Raw genomic sequence first — 15192 nt, forward strand, 5'->3', positions numbered from 1 at the left:
CCTTCAGAAATAATGATGTATTACATTGTGAATTGATATCTACACACTTTTCATCTACACACTTGTTTTTAGTGTGACAATGTCCAGTTCATGAGGCCACAGTCTCTTCTAAAATGTATACACAGGTTTGCCTAGATCAGTCATTCACTGAATGACAAGGCATTTAGCATTAAATAAAAAAAATCTATGGTGCATAGACAGTAATATTAGAAAATCCCATTCGCTGCCTTTAGATCTATACTGATCTTTCACTTTCCAACAGAAAATGTTTCCCAACCACAAAACTTGATCATCACACACAAGCTTTAAAGCAAGTGAGAACTAAAAACTGCATCATTCAGGAAGAAAGCAAAAAAGTGCATTCTGTGCAATATCCTGACATACACTGCTACAGGATCAGTTCACGAGTGTATTACCACAGTTGAGGTAATGGTAATTAAACCAAAATTAAGAGCTTTATCTATAGATATCTAGATGATGTTAATGGTGAAGTGTTGCGTGCTAGGTTTGTCCTTGTCCCGCCTGGGTCAGGAAATTGAAAAGTCAGGTTTAGGGCTCACTCCACTTGCATGTTTCGCAGTAGAAACCCTTTTTTCACTCCTCCCTGCAGCATCCTGGCACCAAGACTGGTGCCAGTGATCCCATCACTGAAGAGAGAAGAGAATAAAGTAACTTATAAGTGTGCAGACACGGTATGGAATAAGCAACAGGACTTGCAATCGTATTAAGTACAGACCAATTGCAAACATAATATCATACATAACATAAAGCCTGACTTGGACTGTAAAAGAGGAAAAATGCATCAGAGTATCTAGCTAGTATTTGATAAATGACCACAGCATGTGGGTCTGTTTGGTAATTCACTGTTGCTTACATGGGGTTAAACTTCCTCCTCTTAGGATCAGGAAGTTCTGGTCCATCTGCAAGTCTCTGTGGGTAATACAAAAAGACAATGAAATCAATACCAACTGCACACATTCAGCAACAAACAGCACAACTCTATGTAATGTTGTCGCACTCCTCTAGTCCCTGTGGCAGGACCAACCTCTTTTCCTGCAGAATCCTGCAGGGCTCTTCTCTGCTCCAAGTTTTGCTGCGGGCATACAGACAAACAGGTGAAAGTTTAGACGTATGTCATTTATTATAAACACTTTAAATAACAAATACAAAAGAATGTATGAGACAACAATTTAACAAGTGAGTCTACACTTATTCCTAAATCATCATTTATGGTTTGTTTGCTATTGTGTTAAATGAGATTGAAACCTTGTGTAGCTCAGAGAGCTGTTGGTGCCTGATGAGTGCCTCCTTGCTGGGAAACTGCCTCCTACACAGCAGACAGGCCAGTTTAACCCAGTCGGTCATTCTGCCTTCCTTCTCATCTTTGTCCCCTCCTTCTTCGTCGCTGTCAGTTTCTCCACTGTAGGCTGGGACCAGACCCTGCTGCTGAGGAGGGGAACGCTACAGAAATAGGATGCAAGATCAATAACTGAGGGAAAAATTATAGAAATCTATGCTTGGAAGAATAAAACACATTTTGAAGCATCCTATAGAAAAGCTACGAGCACATCAGACAAACAGACAAACACAATGACTGTGTCCATGTCCTTACTTCAGTACTTTGTCGGATCTGATCCAGAAAGATCTGAGGCCGTTCAGACAGTGCACCCTGCAGGACAGAGAGAGAGAATAATTACCAGGTCAGTTAAAAAGACTGTGCAAACGTCTTATTACAGAGTCCTCTGCTTGATGCACACTCTCCCCATTCACTATGAGACCCTGCTGCCCAGGGGTTTGCAGCTAGGCATGTGTGTCTGTGAAAGGGTCATCTACCTTTTTCTCCAGAACAGCATAGCCTGCATCAGCACTGGCAGATTCTCTGCGGTCATCTAGGCGACTGTGGCCAGGGGCCCGAGCGTAACCAGGGGGGAGCGCTGTGGTGCCGACGGCAGGGGAGGAGGACACAGAACGCATGTTCTCCTTGTGTCTGTTGAGACTCTTAGCCCAGCGCTCCATGTCTTTGGCAATCTGTTCATATGAAATCAAGAGATCCAAGTTAGCCATGTAAAAGGACTGAACAGAGGAAGATTAAAACATTGAAAATCAGTGGGTTCAATAAAACATGAGCATAACAACCTAACTCAGTAGTCCTTGAATAATTACTACCTTGTTAAGAGTAACATTTCCAGAATATGTAAGGTTTTAAAAACCTTTGGTGAATTTGGCCATACAGTAGAATAGCATAGTTCATTATGAACGGTTTCATACTGTGAGATATTGTTAGATTTGTTACTCACTTTCACTTCCCAAATTGAAAGTTAACAGATGTTTACATTTTTGTTTACAGATTTCTAATAAAAAACAAAGAGTAAAAAGCTTTATGGTGGAGTTTTACATTAAAATCTAAAGGTTTATTAGTTTTATGTTCACGTCTGTCAGTATGCTACCAGTATCCAGTGTGGGGAGTACCTGTTGAGCAGTTTTACTCTTGGGTTTGTCTTTCTTCTCCTTGCTGCCAGGGGTTCCAAACGGTGAGTCTGAAGGGGCTGCGCCAAGGCTGGTGGGAGCGCCTTCTGAGTTTGACTGACCGTCAGCAGCAGGAATGTAGGTGTGCTTCTCTCCATCCCAGTACATGTACTGCTGAGTGTGAGGGTTGAAGTAGTACTGTAACGAGACAACGAGTAACCAGACTGAAATGCAGAGGATAGCGATACATTCAGAAAAGTCTTTCAGAGAGTGCTGGATGGACATTAGAGTGCAGTACATTCACAACTCTTTACCTGGGAGTTGGGGTCATAGTAGAGGCCTGTGAGTGGGTCGTAATAGAAGCCAGAGCTCTCATCATAGTGATATGTGGACACATCTGGCACAGCTGCAATCAAAGACACAGGACACCAGGGTCAGATTTCATATTTAAAATCCTTTCATGATCATAAAAAGTCAGCTCGACAGCATCATCATCAAGCTAAATAAACATTCAGATAAACTCCAAAATAGCACCTCAAAGTTACCCACCAAAGACAGATATTTACAGTTATAATTGAAGATGTTTATTCATTGCTTTTTCTTTTTTCTCAAAAGCCTTACGGTATTGCTGGAGCTCGTGTTCAGTGCCTGGTGTAGCAGGTTGGCTTGGAGCAGCTGGCTGTGGTTTTCCTACTATCTCAACCTGAGGAGAGACATAGCTCTTTAAAACAAGAAAGTAATGGGATGAAATAAAGCAAGAGGCAAGAAGCAAACAGTGAAGTTGTACCTGTGTGACTGGTGTAGTGCTAGCTGTGGTGATGAGAGCACTCTGTGTGTGCTGCAGCACCACTGATCCAGAGGTCACGGCCTCTGCAAACATAAACAGGGGGATCAGGTTCTGGATTTGTACCCGTAGGTAGATTTAGTTTGCAGATAAAAAGACAAGGGATCTATCCTGACACACTCTACAAACAAACACAGACAACAGACACATCTCTAATAAAAGTATAAGTACACCCTGCTCCGTCAAATCTCAAAATGTGAAAGGGGGATTCAGTTAACTCAAGTTCAATTCCAATGTATACAGCTATATACAATCATAGAGGTATCAGGCCTTGTGTATTGAACATGTGCAATACCAACCTGCAGCTGCTCCTCCTGTGTACGCCCCCATCAGGGCTGTTCTTGCACCGGGTAAAGCAGAAGCTCTGGCATCTCCCTGGGATTTGAAATGTGTGCCATCGAGCCCAGAGTACTCTACTCCTTCCTGATTGTACGTTACTGCTGCCCCCTGCTGATACACGGCTGTATCTGTCGTCTGGCCTCCCCCCGACCCATTCTGAGGAGTCTGAGAATGATGAAGATTTTTATAACCAAACATAAGAAGAAATAGTAATACAATTTATAAATAAAGATGTGTTACACCTCATGTTTTCCTTTATGTAATAATAAATCCTTCATGTTACCTGTGTGACGGACCACTGAGCAGCAGCTATAGCTGTGCTGGCTACAGTAGCAGCACTCACTCTGCTGCCATCCGTCAGGAACACATCACTGCCATAGAAAGACAACATTTAAAATGTGTCCACATTATTAGGCTACTATTTCTAAATCAACTTTATTCACAAGACACATTTGAGTTTACATTTGGTGTGGCAATAGCTGCCACGCAATATTATTATTTCTGCATTGGCAATAGTGTGCAAGGGTCTTGTGGTTTGGTTGGAGGTTTGGGTGTGTGTCTGTTTACCGTTTGGAGCCTTTGGCAAACTCCACCACGATGGCCTTCCCATCAATAGAGAGAGCCGGCTGGAGAGCCTGCAAGATCTGGAGCAGCTGAGAGGCCTCCTGTTGATAAAACATACAGAAACATGCGAGTTAATGTATTATTTTAAAATCATCAGAACAGAAGAATGAAAACCTGTCCATTTCCTCACCACTATGGTAGAGAGCTGTAGAAAGGCAAAGCCCCTGTTGAGATGGGTGTGCTTGTCCTTGATTAGGCGGACGTTGGAAGGGGAGAGAGTGGCAAATGGAGCCAGAGCAGACAAGATGGTTTCCACTGAAGTGTGCGGGCCAAGGTTTCTTAGTATCAGAGCTGTTGTGGGAGAGGATGACAGAATAAGACAGGACTTAACTCTGGTACCAGATAGTATTCAGCGTTGCAAAAGCAAGTATCTCATGAGGCCCTCTTCTGTTTCACAAGCCATAGGTATATAAATAGAATTCTTCAAAACATAAAAATACAATTATAAGCCAGTATAAATGTTATATATACTTTGTTTTTTCAAAAGTACACATAAATCAATTGATTAATAAAACAAATATGGATTACATAATACAAAGTCTACACAAAGGTTTTTCTTTCTGAATAGAAGAACAGACGTTAAGGGATGGACTTACTGTCATTGGCAACGTCCGCCTGCTGTATGGCCTGTCCCGGGCTCACAGCAGGGCCAGAGGAGTGGTAGGGGGCCGGCAGGGGCAACAAGCCTTGGGTTCCCTCCTTTTGAAGCGCAACAGACAAATCCCTTTGCAACTGAGGCAACTTCAGCTCAGCCTCTAGACAAATACAAGACATTATTCATGTGTTATTATAGGATGTCAGAGCGCTTGTGCTATTGTTAAAGGGAATATAAATGGGATATTTACAGTAGCTTGGTTTTACTTTACCCGATTTTGGCACACTGCATTTGAAGCACTTCTCTCTCCTTTTAAAGTTTTGCACACCACACTGTTGAAATGTGACATAACTAACTGTTAAAAAAATAAGCAAACACAGTGACATATATGCATACATTTCACAAATTAAAATGTATTTCCATATGCCACACAATGCAGACACAACCTTGTTGCAGAGCCAGTCCTCGTTGGCACGCGGTTTTGGGTCGCTGTAGTGCATCGACACTCTTTGTCCCAGAATCAACAACACCGACTGAAAGAAAAAGAAAGAGAGGGAGGGGGAACAAAGAATGATTATCAGTGATAATTAGGCCACACATGCCAGAGAAAGGCCTCATCTCACAAGAGATGAGAGAGAGTGAAAGGGACGAGAGGGAGAGGGGGACAGAGAGACAGAGAGTAGAACTGAGGCTGAAAGAAAGAGGACACCAGAGAATTGCAACCTTCAGCTTTAGGAAATTGGGACGGACTGAGATGGTGTATGTGTAGTGTGTGCATGGGTGTCCATTTTTCAACATGTTTTGTTCAATGTGTCATCCCTCCCCCCTTAAGGGGAAACCTTTTCACAGTTTTCCACACATACTATCCCACTGTCGCCACCTTCAGCCCCCATAGAGACAATAGCTCCGCACTAAAGATGTAGTAATGGTACATGACCCAGATATGAAAGGTTCAAAAACAAGAAATGAAGTATTATATACAGACCATATGAGAAATAAAGTTCCTACTCTACACTGTCACAGAGGTGGTACTATAGTAGACTGGAGAGAGAGAGAGTGAGATCATGTCAGTGAAGAAAGAGTAGGACCCTATAATAGAGGAGCTTGTGTAGGGTAAATGATGAGCAAATGTGCCTGGCAGAGACTAGTCACAATATATATGTGCTTTGCATAGATGACAGTATGATGTAACATCAATTGGTCTGTTTGTGGAATACTGTATACAAAGAAAGAAAAGATGAAGTTTCCCATTAAATAAAAAGACCTACCTACCTCAAGGACAACAATTATTTCTCCACTGTGTCTACACTGGAATGCCTCGTGTGCACCTGACATTATGTTGTCCTGATACTAACCCATGTCCCATAACCAATGCATTTGTATACATGTGTATGTGTGTCTGTGTAGAGGAGAGTGACCTGGTTGGTCTCCATCCAGCGCGTGGCCTCCTGTATGACATTAAACTCGACGAAGGCGAATCCTCGGCTCTGACCTGGACACCGCCCAGCGCCATGGTAACCGAACAACAACAACAACAACATAACAACAACGCAGTGAGGGGTTAGTGCTTTATGTCCAGAGGAGAGAGAGACCCTGTAGCAGCACTAATCAAACAAATCATTGCTTCCTCTCTCCCTTGGAAATAACACACCTGACAGCCAGTTGGAGTGCTACTGTCAAATTCTCTGCAAGGGTGGGAGGACGCAATGTCAAGTCTCTCAACAGGGTCAAGAAAAGAGGGAGAGAGAGGGAGAATCCTACCCACTCATCAGTTCCAGTCTGAGCTCTTTGGCTTTGAATGGTGAAGCACCCAGGCATCAACACATCTCGCACACACAGACACACACAAACACACACAAACACACACAGACACACACACATCTCTGCTAGTCTGAGTAAGATTCTGATTCAAAATCTACACATTATACAAATAATTCAGAGGTATGTCATTTCACAGCACTATATATAGTATAATATTGGAGGGCAATCACAAAATATCATTATTTAAACATTTAAATTGAGTGATTTATCCTTAAAACAGACATAGATACAGGGGTGAGAGAGAAAGAGCAGTGTGGGGGACTGTAAGTGTGCCGGAGTCAGATAGGCACAACTTACAGGAAACCAGTGCGTTAGCAAAGGGGGAGGCCAGTGAGACATGACCTTAATGGACCTTTAGAAAAAGACAAGCTGAGTGGTATGGATGACGCTCAGTAGCTGAGAGGAAGCTGCGACACTTACATTCACACTTTCACAATTAGCTCCAATGACAAACACCATGAAATGCATTCTTCTTCATTCTGCTGATCATTTCTCATTTGACAGTGTTAGTTTGTCCACTCGGACACATCTCGCATTAGGTTGAATAAGGCAGAATCATGAAATGGTAAAGATAAGAGAGCCAAGCCAAAAAGGAGAATGAATGCAATGCAGATCTATTACATATATGGCATGCATTCTTGATTGAAAAACAAATGTTGATGGACTCTTCCTTCAAAGCATGCATGTTGTTTTGTTGCCCTGCGAGCCAGAAGTCAGACACCAGCAGACCAAAATAAATCAGAGCAGGAATCTTAGCAGAAGCCGATATATAAGTATATAAATATGCATTCTTTGCCATCTATCTCACTGTCACAGTATGAAAAAAAAGACAGTGAGGGTAAGAGAAGAGGAAAAGGAGGCTTATCAGCTTATTAATAAGAAACAAACCACTGAGCAGAGGAAAGGCACCTGAGAGAGCGATGAAGTGAAAGAGTGGGTAATGGAGTGTGTCACAAAGGGAGAGTTAATTTTTAAAAAACATTCGGGGCAATGGACAAGTTCTCACCTGAGGATTTGTTTCTCATGAGGCGAACCTCTCTTGGCTGGATCCCCTGCTCCTGAAGTTGTGCCCGTATCTATGATCAAAGGGACATTAGTGACATTAAGGCCAGATAAAACCATTCCAATGCTTTATAAGACCGCTTGCATACACTTACCTCATTGGCACTGGCATTGGGTGGCAGCATGCGAAGCATTATGATGTTGCTTGGCCTCTGGTTATGGTCCAGATCTGCACGGTAGTCCTGGTCCCTCTGCTCCATCTCCTCAAGGGACAACTCAGGACCAGCACTCCCAGAGCTCAGATCCTCTGCCCCCACTACAAAAGCCTGCATAGAGCAAATGTGAAACCAATGTCAAAACTAAATAATGTTGTAGCAGTTCTATGTTGTTGTTGAAGGACTTGTTATGGCTTACCCTCCTCTTCACTGCCGCACGAGAGAACCTATCCTCCTCTCTCTGTCTCACTGTATTGTATTCCATCTGTTCTGGATGTGCACCCCCACCGTGCCCCCAGTTGCCCTCTCTGCCCCCTGAACGAGAGGCACTGTTGTCAGGAAAACCTCTTCCACGACCTCTTCCCTGCGGGCCAGTCAAAATATGTTCAAACTCCCGTCTGGAGCCATCATCCTCTCTCTGGAGCATGGGGAGTGCTGAGTCAGACTGAGGGGTCCACAGGAGCCCTTTCCCCTCTCTCCCAATGTCCCCTCGCCCATCTCCTCTCGGGTGAAACCCCCCCGGGCGGTCTTGCAGGCAACCTGACGAGAAGTCACCCAATGATGGCTCTTCGTGGCCGTACGGTCCGTCCCCATCTGCTCTGACATCATATCCTGTTCCCACCTCCTCGTCCTCTTGGTCATAGCCTCGGTAATCCATGTCCCGAAAGTTGTGATCGTTGTGGGTGTTCTCATAGCGACCAGTGCGATCACCTCGCCCACCCCTGTTGACCATGAAAAATATAGTGTGAGAAATGTGTGGGACACATCAACTCTTTAGGGTAGAAAGGCTAAAGAAGAAAGTTGGACTCACCTCCGCTCATAGTCCATGCTGATCCCCTGACTCTGCTCCTGGTCTCTGCCCTTTTTCTGTTTGATTATGGGATTGGAAACCATGGAAACAGGTCAGCCATTTACTCTTTTGAATCAGAAGCAATAATATGAAGAACCATAACTTTGCTGACTGACTGTCTTTTAGAAACTAAGTTGAAAATCAATAGCTCAAGTTTCACGCTGTTAATTATCATATAAGGATAATTAACATAATATGATAATTAACATAATATGATAATTAACATAATATGATAATTAACAGCGTGAAACTTGCCAAAGACTGCTTCGCTGTTATGCATCACTAACAGCGAAGCAGTCTTTGGCAACGACAATCTTAGACTCCCTCCAAAAATGCTCTTTAAATATGTATACAAAAAAAGCTATTTTCACGCATGACATTAGATATTATATATAAAAAAAAAGCGTGCGGTAGAAAGTTTTGCAAAGGAATGTTGAAAGAAAAAAATTACGAGAAGTAATACATATATAGATATGCATAGAGGTGAAGACGTAGTAGTAAGTAAAGTAACCTATACAAAAAGTAACAGTATTGTGTTTAAGTGGCAAGTAACTACTTTAAATGACAAAATAATTTACAAGCAGGGCCTCCTGTGATGTGCGTGGTAACGTCAGTGATGTGCAAGCTGTGCGTGCACTGGAGGCAGGTAGCATCATTTTTTGTTTTTTCTCCAGGCAGCTGCATTTTAAAAAAAGACTGCAGACTTCTCTAACTTTAACTCATATCACTGCCTTATAAAACTACTTAGCAAAAGCCATAAATGTACAAACAAATGCATGAGGGTACATCACTCATTAACAAGTGTGCGCAATGCACATGCCCAACCTTACTACCCAAAAAGGAGTCTTTAACAATGACGTGTGGCGGTCATGCAAGCTAACTATTTTAGCCTGAGGTTGGCTAACTGGTGCAAGCAGAGACGCTGCAGCCAAAAAACCTGTGTCAGCCGTTGCAAACGAAGCAACCGCAGTTTTATTTAAAATAGGGAAAAACTTACCAGTGTCACATGTAACTAACGATAGTTCTTTAAATGTCACGTCGAAGCTCAGGTGAGAAGAGTGTTTTATTTTTCAAAGAACCAAGTGTAAAATGGCCACAGCAAGAAAACATTTGAGAGTGGGCGGGTACCAATACCTGACTCTGGTGTGCGATTGGTTCTGCGAGAGCGAACACATTCATGTCGACGATGATTGGACGAGACAGCCAGGACAACTCTAACTAGTAGCCCTCCACACTGCATGGTATTATTAGGTGCGTTTGTGCTTTAAATCTGAATCTGTAGTCCTTTATTTATCCTACAGCGGTGAAAGTCACTCAATATTAAATTAATTTGGTTCATAATCAGAAGTGTAGATGTATATCAAATAATAGAATCAGTTTTTTTGAAGAGTTATGCGTATTTTATTTAGGAAAAAAGTGAATTAATGCCAGGAATATAAGTGAAATGGTTGCAATTAATAGTAAATAAATGTAAAGAACACATAAATACCTTACAACAGAAACCCTAATATCAGCTTTATTTGGAAAAAATCCAGAAACAAAAACCATAATATGTCACAGTACAAAAAGCAAAGAAGAAAAAAAAGAAAGGAGCCCATCCCCAAAACCTTCCAGCCTTGCACCTCAAGCTTTACCTTCAACTAAACAATATCACGGTTACAATTGATCATTTAACTGACATAAGCTGATCAAAACAGCAGGATTATGTAAAATGATTAAAATATGCTAAGAAATTTAGAGACATCAACAATAAAAAGTTATAGGACAATAATGACAATTTCATTAAAGGAGGGATGGGGAGAATGGAGAAAAAGGCAAACTTGAAATACACATCATTAACATGTCCTTACAAAGCCTTGTAAGACATACAGTACATAGTGGACATTATAGTAATAAGATAAGCCTATCATCTATCTGAAAGAATATTCAACGTTTCAACTACACCACTCGTGATTTGACCCACCGATTAACACAATCAAATGAATCTCTGGTATACACAAAACAGGTCCTAAAAACTCATGTTTAACCTGATTGTGCCTCTAGGTAAAGTACAATGTCTTCCAGTAAAGTGAAAGTTTCTATGTCACTCTGAGTAGCTGTTAATTCCATTACCCATCTGAGCCATAAAATGTGGCCATCAGGGGTAACTTTGGCATGGAAATAAGGGGTTAGGTCAGTGACGCAGAAGGCCTTTCCATGCATACAGTACATAGACACATATGTTAATACACACCCACACAAATATACACACATTCACTGCATGCAGAACTGCACTGGAGAAAACAAACCACCATACAGTTGCACACACACTCACTCACTCACACACTCTTAAGTACAGGTAAGTAATTCAGTATGGGAAATCAACTCATACAATCTAGTTTAGGCATACCCCTGCATAGCGCCTGAGTCAGAATATGGGCCTGAAGGAGCAAAGCCAATGACAGGGAATAAGCATTCACAAATGTGATGTGTGAAAACTACAAATGACAAAATAATACCCTATCTAAGTTATGAATCCCTACCCCACAACTTACGTTTCTTTACCATTGCTCTCAAGGCACTACATGTAGGCGATACTGTGTAAAATCCACTTAGACATGGTCTTAATTCAAACCTATTTAATATTTATGTCTTTTCTCCGTCTTTCTTTGTCATATCCCCATTTTCTTTGGCCTGGTAAGGACCTTTTTCTCTCTTCATTCCCATCATGGCACATTTTAACCCTGTTTATATCTACTCAACTTCAAATCACCCCCCCCACGTCCTGCCCTACAGACCTTTAGAAGTTTTTGATAGGCTGACGCAAAATGGCACATCTTCTAATGTATAGACCAAGGTGTAAAAGCCTTTCAAATAATTTAAGACCTGTTTTAATTTGTTAAGGATAATTGGGTGATAAGAAATTGAGCACACGCAAATATTTTCTGGGCCCACCCCAATTTTCTCCCGTGTCAAATCTCAATGAAAGCCGCCCTTTCCATCTGTGCTTGACGGCAGCTTCCTCCTCTTCCAGAGCCTATAACAGAAGGCAGGTGTTCTTCCTGCCACGCTTCTTGGCCTGCAGTGCTGCCCTAGTTGCCATCTCAAAGACTTCCCTCACACCATCTTTGGTTTTGGCAGAACACTCTTGGTAGCCATAGGCACTGATGCGGTTCGACATCTCTTTGCCATCTTCAAATTTAACTGGTTCCTGGAGACATAAGCCGGAGAGAAAGTTTACATTTTGGACATTTATACCAACAAATGTGCACCTACCAGCAGTTTTAGACAAAGCAACTGACCTGTTTCATTTTGGCAAGCTCTCTTCTGGTGTGGTCGTCATTGCGCAGATCTTTTTTGTTACCCACCAGGATGATAGGAACATTTGGGCAGAAGTGTTTCACTTCAGGTGTCCACTTCTCTGGAATATTCTCTACAGTAGGCGGAAGGAAAGAATACAGTAATTAACAACATATATCAATTTCATAACAACAAGGTGTTTGATACATTGTGGTGTAACTAGCAGAGACAATACCTAAACTGTCCGGGCTGTCTACAGAGAAGCACATGAGAATAACATCAGTGTCGGGGTAGGAGAGAGGCCTCAGCCTGTCATAGTCTTCCTGACCGGCTGTGTCCCAAAGTGCTAGCTCCACCTGAGAAGAGAGAGAGAGAGAGAGATACATTTGAGGACATAAATGAATCATGAAAAAGTAAAAAAGGCAGTTTCAACATTTAAGTTACAATATAAGTCAGACTTATACTTTAAATAGTAAGACAGCCAAAAGAAAAAAATAGAATGCATATTTAGGTAATTCTTGGCCAAAGATTATATCTAAGAAATATTTAAATATTCATAAATAAATGATCAATATTTGCTGTGTATCTTAGTCTTGAATAATAGTGAACTCAAGGTCTTTGGTTCTTGTACTAATAATAGGACACAAAATCCAATTTAAAGTAGAACTGAAACGAAACATACAGAAAACTAATCAGCCACTATTCTAATAATTGATCAATTATTAAATCATTTTTCCAGCAAAAATTCCTAACATTTGATGCTTTCAAAAGTGAGAATGTGGAAATTGTGATTTTGACCTGATTTGGACATTTGATAGTTTTGAATAGTTAGTTTTCCCCCTAACTGGGTAACATTTAAATGAAGACAAAACTGCATTAAAAATCCTGAATGTGATAATTAAGTTAAATGAAGTATTACAAAATGTTCAAGGGCCCTTTGGACGCCACAGATCCTAGTGTCCTCAGTGTTTTGTGTCTCACCTGTTTCCCATCCACTTCAATGTCGGCCACATAGTTCTCGAACACAGTGGGGACGTAGACCTCGGGGAACTGGTCCTTACTGAAGACGATGAGCAGGCAGGTCTTCCCACACGCTCCATCCCCAACTATCACCAACTTCTTCCTGATAGCAGCCATCTGTTCAAAACAGTACAAAACAAGGACATACTTTATTAAAATGTAGCAATAATAAAACCCAAACGTACCTTTACAAAATGGGCAATGATTCAAGATCATGATGAATAAGAACTTTAAACATAACGATACAATTATAATGCTTCCTATGTTTTATCAACAGTTCACCATGGTCAGTGGGGTAAAGTACATTAACTTAAATACTACTTAACAACCATTTTGAGGGGACTTTACTTGAGTATTTCAAAATATTCTACTTTCTTCTTCTACCCCACTACAATTCAGAGATTAATAATGTACTGTTATCTTCAGTTACTTTGCAGATTTGGATTAATGATTTAAAATATAAACAACACTTAAAAAATACTTTAGTTACACCTGGAGTAACATTACCTAGCTACCCTGCAGTATACAAAGTCATTAAAACTAGCTGATAAACACATTCATGCATCAATAATCATAATCAGAACAAAAAAATATGCATTATTTTGAAATGGGCCTATCTGCATAAAGGAGTACTTTTACTTGTGGTACTTTGATGCGAATACTTTTGTACTTTAACTTAAATAACACATTGAATGCAGGACTCTTACTTGTAACAGAGAATTCCTACCGTCTGGAACTTCTACTTTTACAAGATCTGAGTATTTCTCCCACCTCTGACCATGGTTGCCATATAACGTGAGAAGTAACAGCTCAGTCAACGTTAGCAACGCTAGAACACCGGTCTCCTTATCTCAGAGTTTCACTAAAATACCCTGATTCACAAGATACATCTAACTTAAAACGACCCGACTAGAACACAGGGAGGATGAGGGTGTAAACATGAGACATTTCCGTGCTGTGTTCCCATTCCTGCTGAAAGACTGTGCAGTCCGGGCCTGTCAAACCAGCTAACATTAGCTAGCAAGAAAGCTAACGGTGTTTCCCGTGGTTAGGATCACTGTCATTAAATGTTTTCTCTCTGAAATCATATCTTCAGCATTCATTGCACCGCTGTGATACTTCTCTGAGTGAAACAAGAATCAGCATTAAAGTTTAAAAGCTATAACTGAGTAAGATTACCGCTTGATGTTTCTGTGTCCGCCTTTCTCCTCTTCCTGACCGACTGGAAAACTCCGCCCACTGCTACTGCGCGCATGTGCACAAGTACGTCATTTGTCGGTAGGCTGTGGCACCTTTTTCCAACTTGAAGATACAACAACATGGCACCACTATTAAACATTTTAAAAACAAGAAGGCAATCAAAACCATATGTGTATTTTATCCCTGTTTTCTTTATATTTCAATGAACCAAGTGTTATGGAGTATTATTTTTGTTGATATTGACTCTCCTATGGAGCCAATTTCCTGCCATAACTCCACAGTCCACAAACAAACTAATCATGTTTTACAAATGCCCTATGATTCACTAGCAGACACCGTGTGGTTTGCAAATATAAAACACTACCTAATAAACTAATTCATTTTGTTTCGCAAATTAAAACCGTAACTATCAAACAAACACATTACATTTTTCTAATAAATAATGTTTCGGAAACAAATACAGCATAGGGCTTACTGTCCCTACTGTTCTGTTTGCTTACAATTAATTGAATGGCAATAACGGCAAAGCATATTAGGCCTGTGTTAATAACCTAATATGTATTTATAATTAAATTATTTATTTAATCTCATATTCATAACAGTATATATATATATATATATATATTTGTATTGGTAAATAAACCTATCAACCCCTAAAAGATAATTGTTCCTACAAAAACAATTAATTGGTGCACCTTCTTTAATATATTTGTGTGAATAATTAATGTCCTTTAGCTTTGTACACTGTCCCCTGGACATCTGGGTGTTTCTTTAATTGTAATTGATTGCTCAGATGCTTTCATTGATCTTTTATTGATGTTTCAAAAATCAATTATGCATTACATTCAATTGTGTCATTTGAGACACAAATGTAAAAAAAATATATACATACATTTATATAAACATAGAAATTATAATTCTATTGGAGGGAAAAACA

The 15192-nt window shown here is 40.7% G+C and overlaps 2 protein-coding genes across 2 annotated transcripts; both read right to left on the reverse strand.

The window, feature by feature from the left end:
• Nucleotides 1-2: 2 nt before the first annotated feature.
• rbm10 (RNA binding motif protein 10) lies at nucleotides 3-9897 on the reverse strand. The gene is made up of 23 exons (XM_034216024.1): nucleotides 9754-9897; nucleotides 8718-8773; nucleotides 8106-8628; nucleotides 7847-8017; nucleotides 7696-7765; nucleotides 6287-6360; nucleotides 5315-5401; nucleotides 5140-5200; nucleotides 4870-5028; nucleotides 4404-4564; nucleotides 4217-4314; nucleotides 3933-4020; nucleotides 3610-3814; nucleotides 3254-3336; nucleotides 3088-3169; nucleotides 2781-2872; nucleotides 2470-2664; nucleotides 1834-2028; nucleotides 1613-1669; nucleotides 1267-1461; nucleotides 1046-1093; nucleotides 875-930; nucleotides 3-647 (listed from the first exon to the last, which is right to left on the reverse strand). Exons 2-23 carry the CDS (start codon nucleotides 8732-8734, stop codon nucleotides 557-559), a joined length of 2808 nt encoding a protein of 935 aa, XP_034071915.1. The 5' UTR covers nucleotides 8735-8773; nucleotides 9754-9897; the 3' UTR covers nucleotides 3-556.
• Nucleotides 9898-10242: 345 nt separating this feature from the next.
• LOC117545976 (rho-related GTP-binding protein RhoA-C-like) lies at nucleotides 10243-14354 on the reverse strand. The gene is made up of 5 exons (XM_034216028.1): nucleotides 14235-14354; nucleotides 13017-13172; nucleotides 12271-12391; nucleotides 12038-12168; nucleotides 10243-11946 (listed from the first exon to the last, which is right to left on the reverse strand). Exons 2-5 carry the CDS (start codon nucleotides 13170-13172, stop codon nucleotides 11773-11775), a joined length of 582 nt encoding a protein of 193 aa, XP_034071919.1. The 5' UTR covers nucleotides 14235-14354; the 3' UTR covers nucleotides 10243-11772.
• Between the last annotated feature and the right edge of the window lie 838 nt (nucleotides 14355-15192).

The sequence above is a fragment of the Gymnodraco acuticeps genome, unplaced genomic scaffold (assembly GCF_902827175.1).
Source record: "Gymnodraco acuticeps unplaced genomic scaffold, fGymAcu1.1, whole genome shotgun sequence".
Classification (NCBI taxonomy): Eukaryota; Metazoa; Chordata; class Actinopteri; order Perciformes; family Bathydraconidae; genus Gymnodraco; species Gymnodraco acuticeps.

Bases quoted from the DNA above. Each gene is read 5' to 3' on its own strand.
- rbm10 (XM_034216024.1), bottom strand. The intron at 6,361-7,695 runs GTGAGAACTTGT...GGCGGTGTCCAG, and splicing joins CATGAGAAACAAATCCTCAG to GTCAGAGCCGAGGATTCGCC. The intron at 1,670-1,833 runs GTAGATGACCCT...TCTGTCCTGCAG, and splicing joins ATGCTGTTCTGGAGAAAAAG to GGTGCACTGTCTGAACGGCC.
- LOC117545976 (XM_034216028.1), bottom strand. From the start codon at position 13,172: ATGGCTGCTATCAGGAAGAAGTTGGTGATAGTTGGGGATGGAGCGTGT. The intron at 12,392-13,016 runs GTGAGACACAAA...CTCTCTTCTCAG, and splicing joins TTGAAGTGGATGGGAAACAG to GTGGAGCTAGCACTTTGGGA. The intron at 11,947-12,037 runs GTCAGTTGCTTT...TTATGTCTCCAG, and splicing joins AGCTTGCCAAAATGAAACAG to GAACCAGTTAAATTTGAAGA.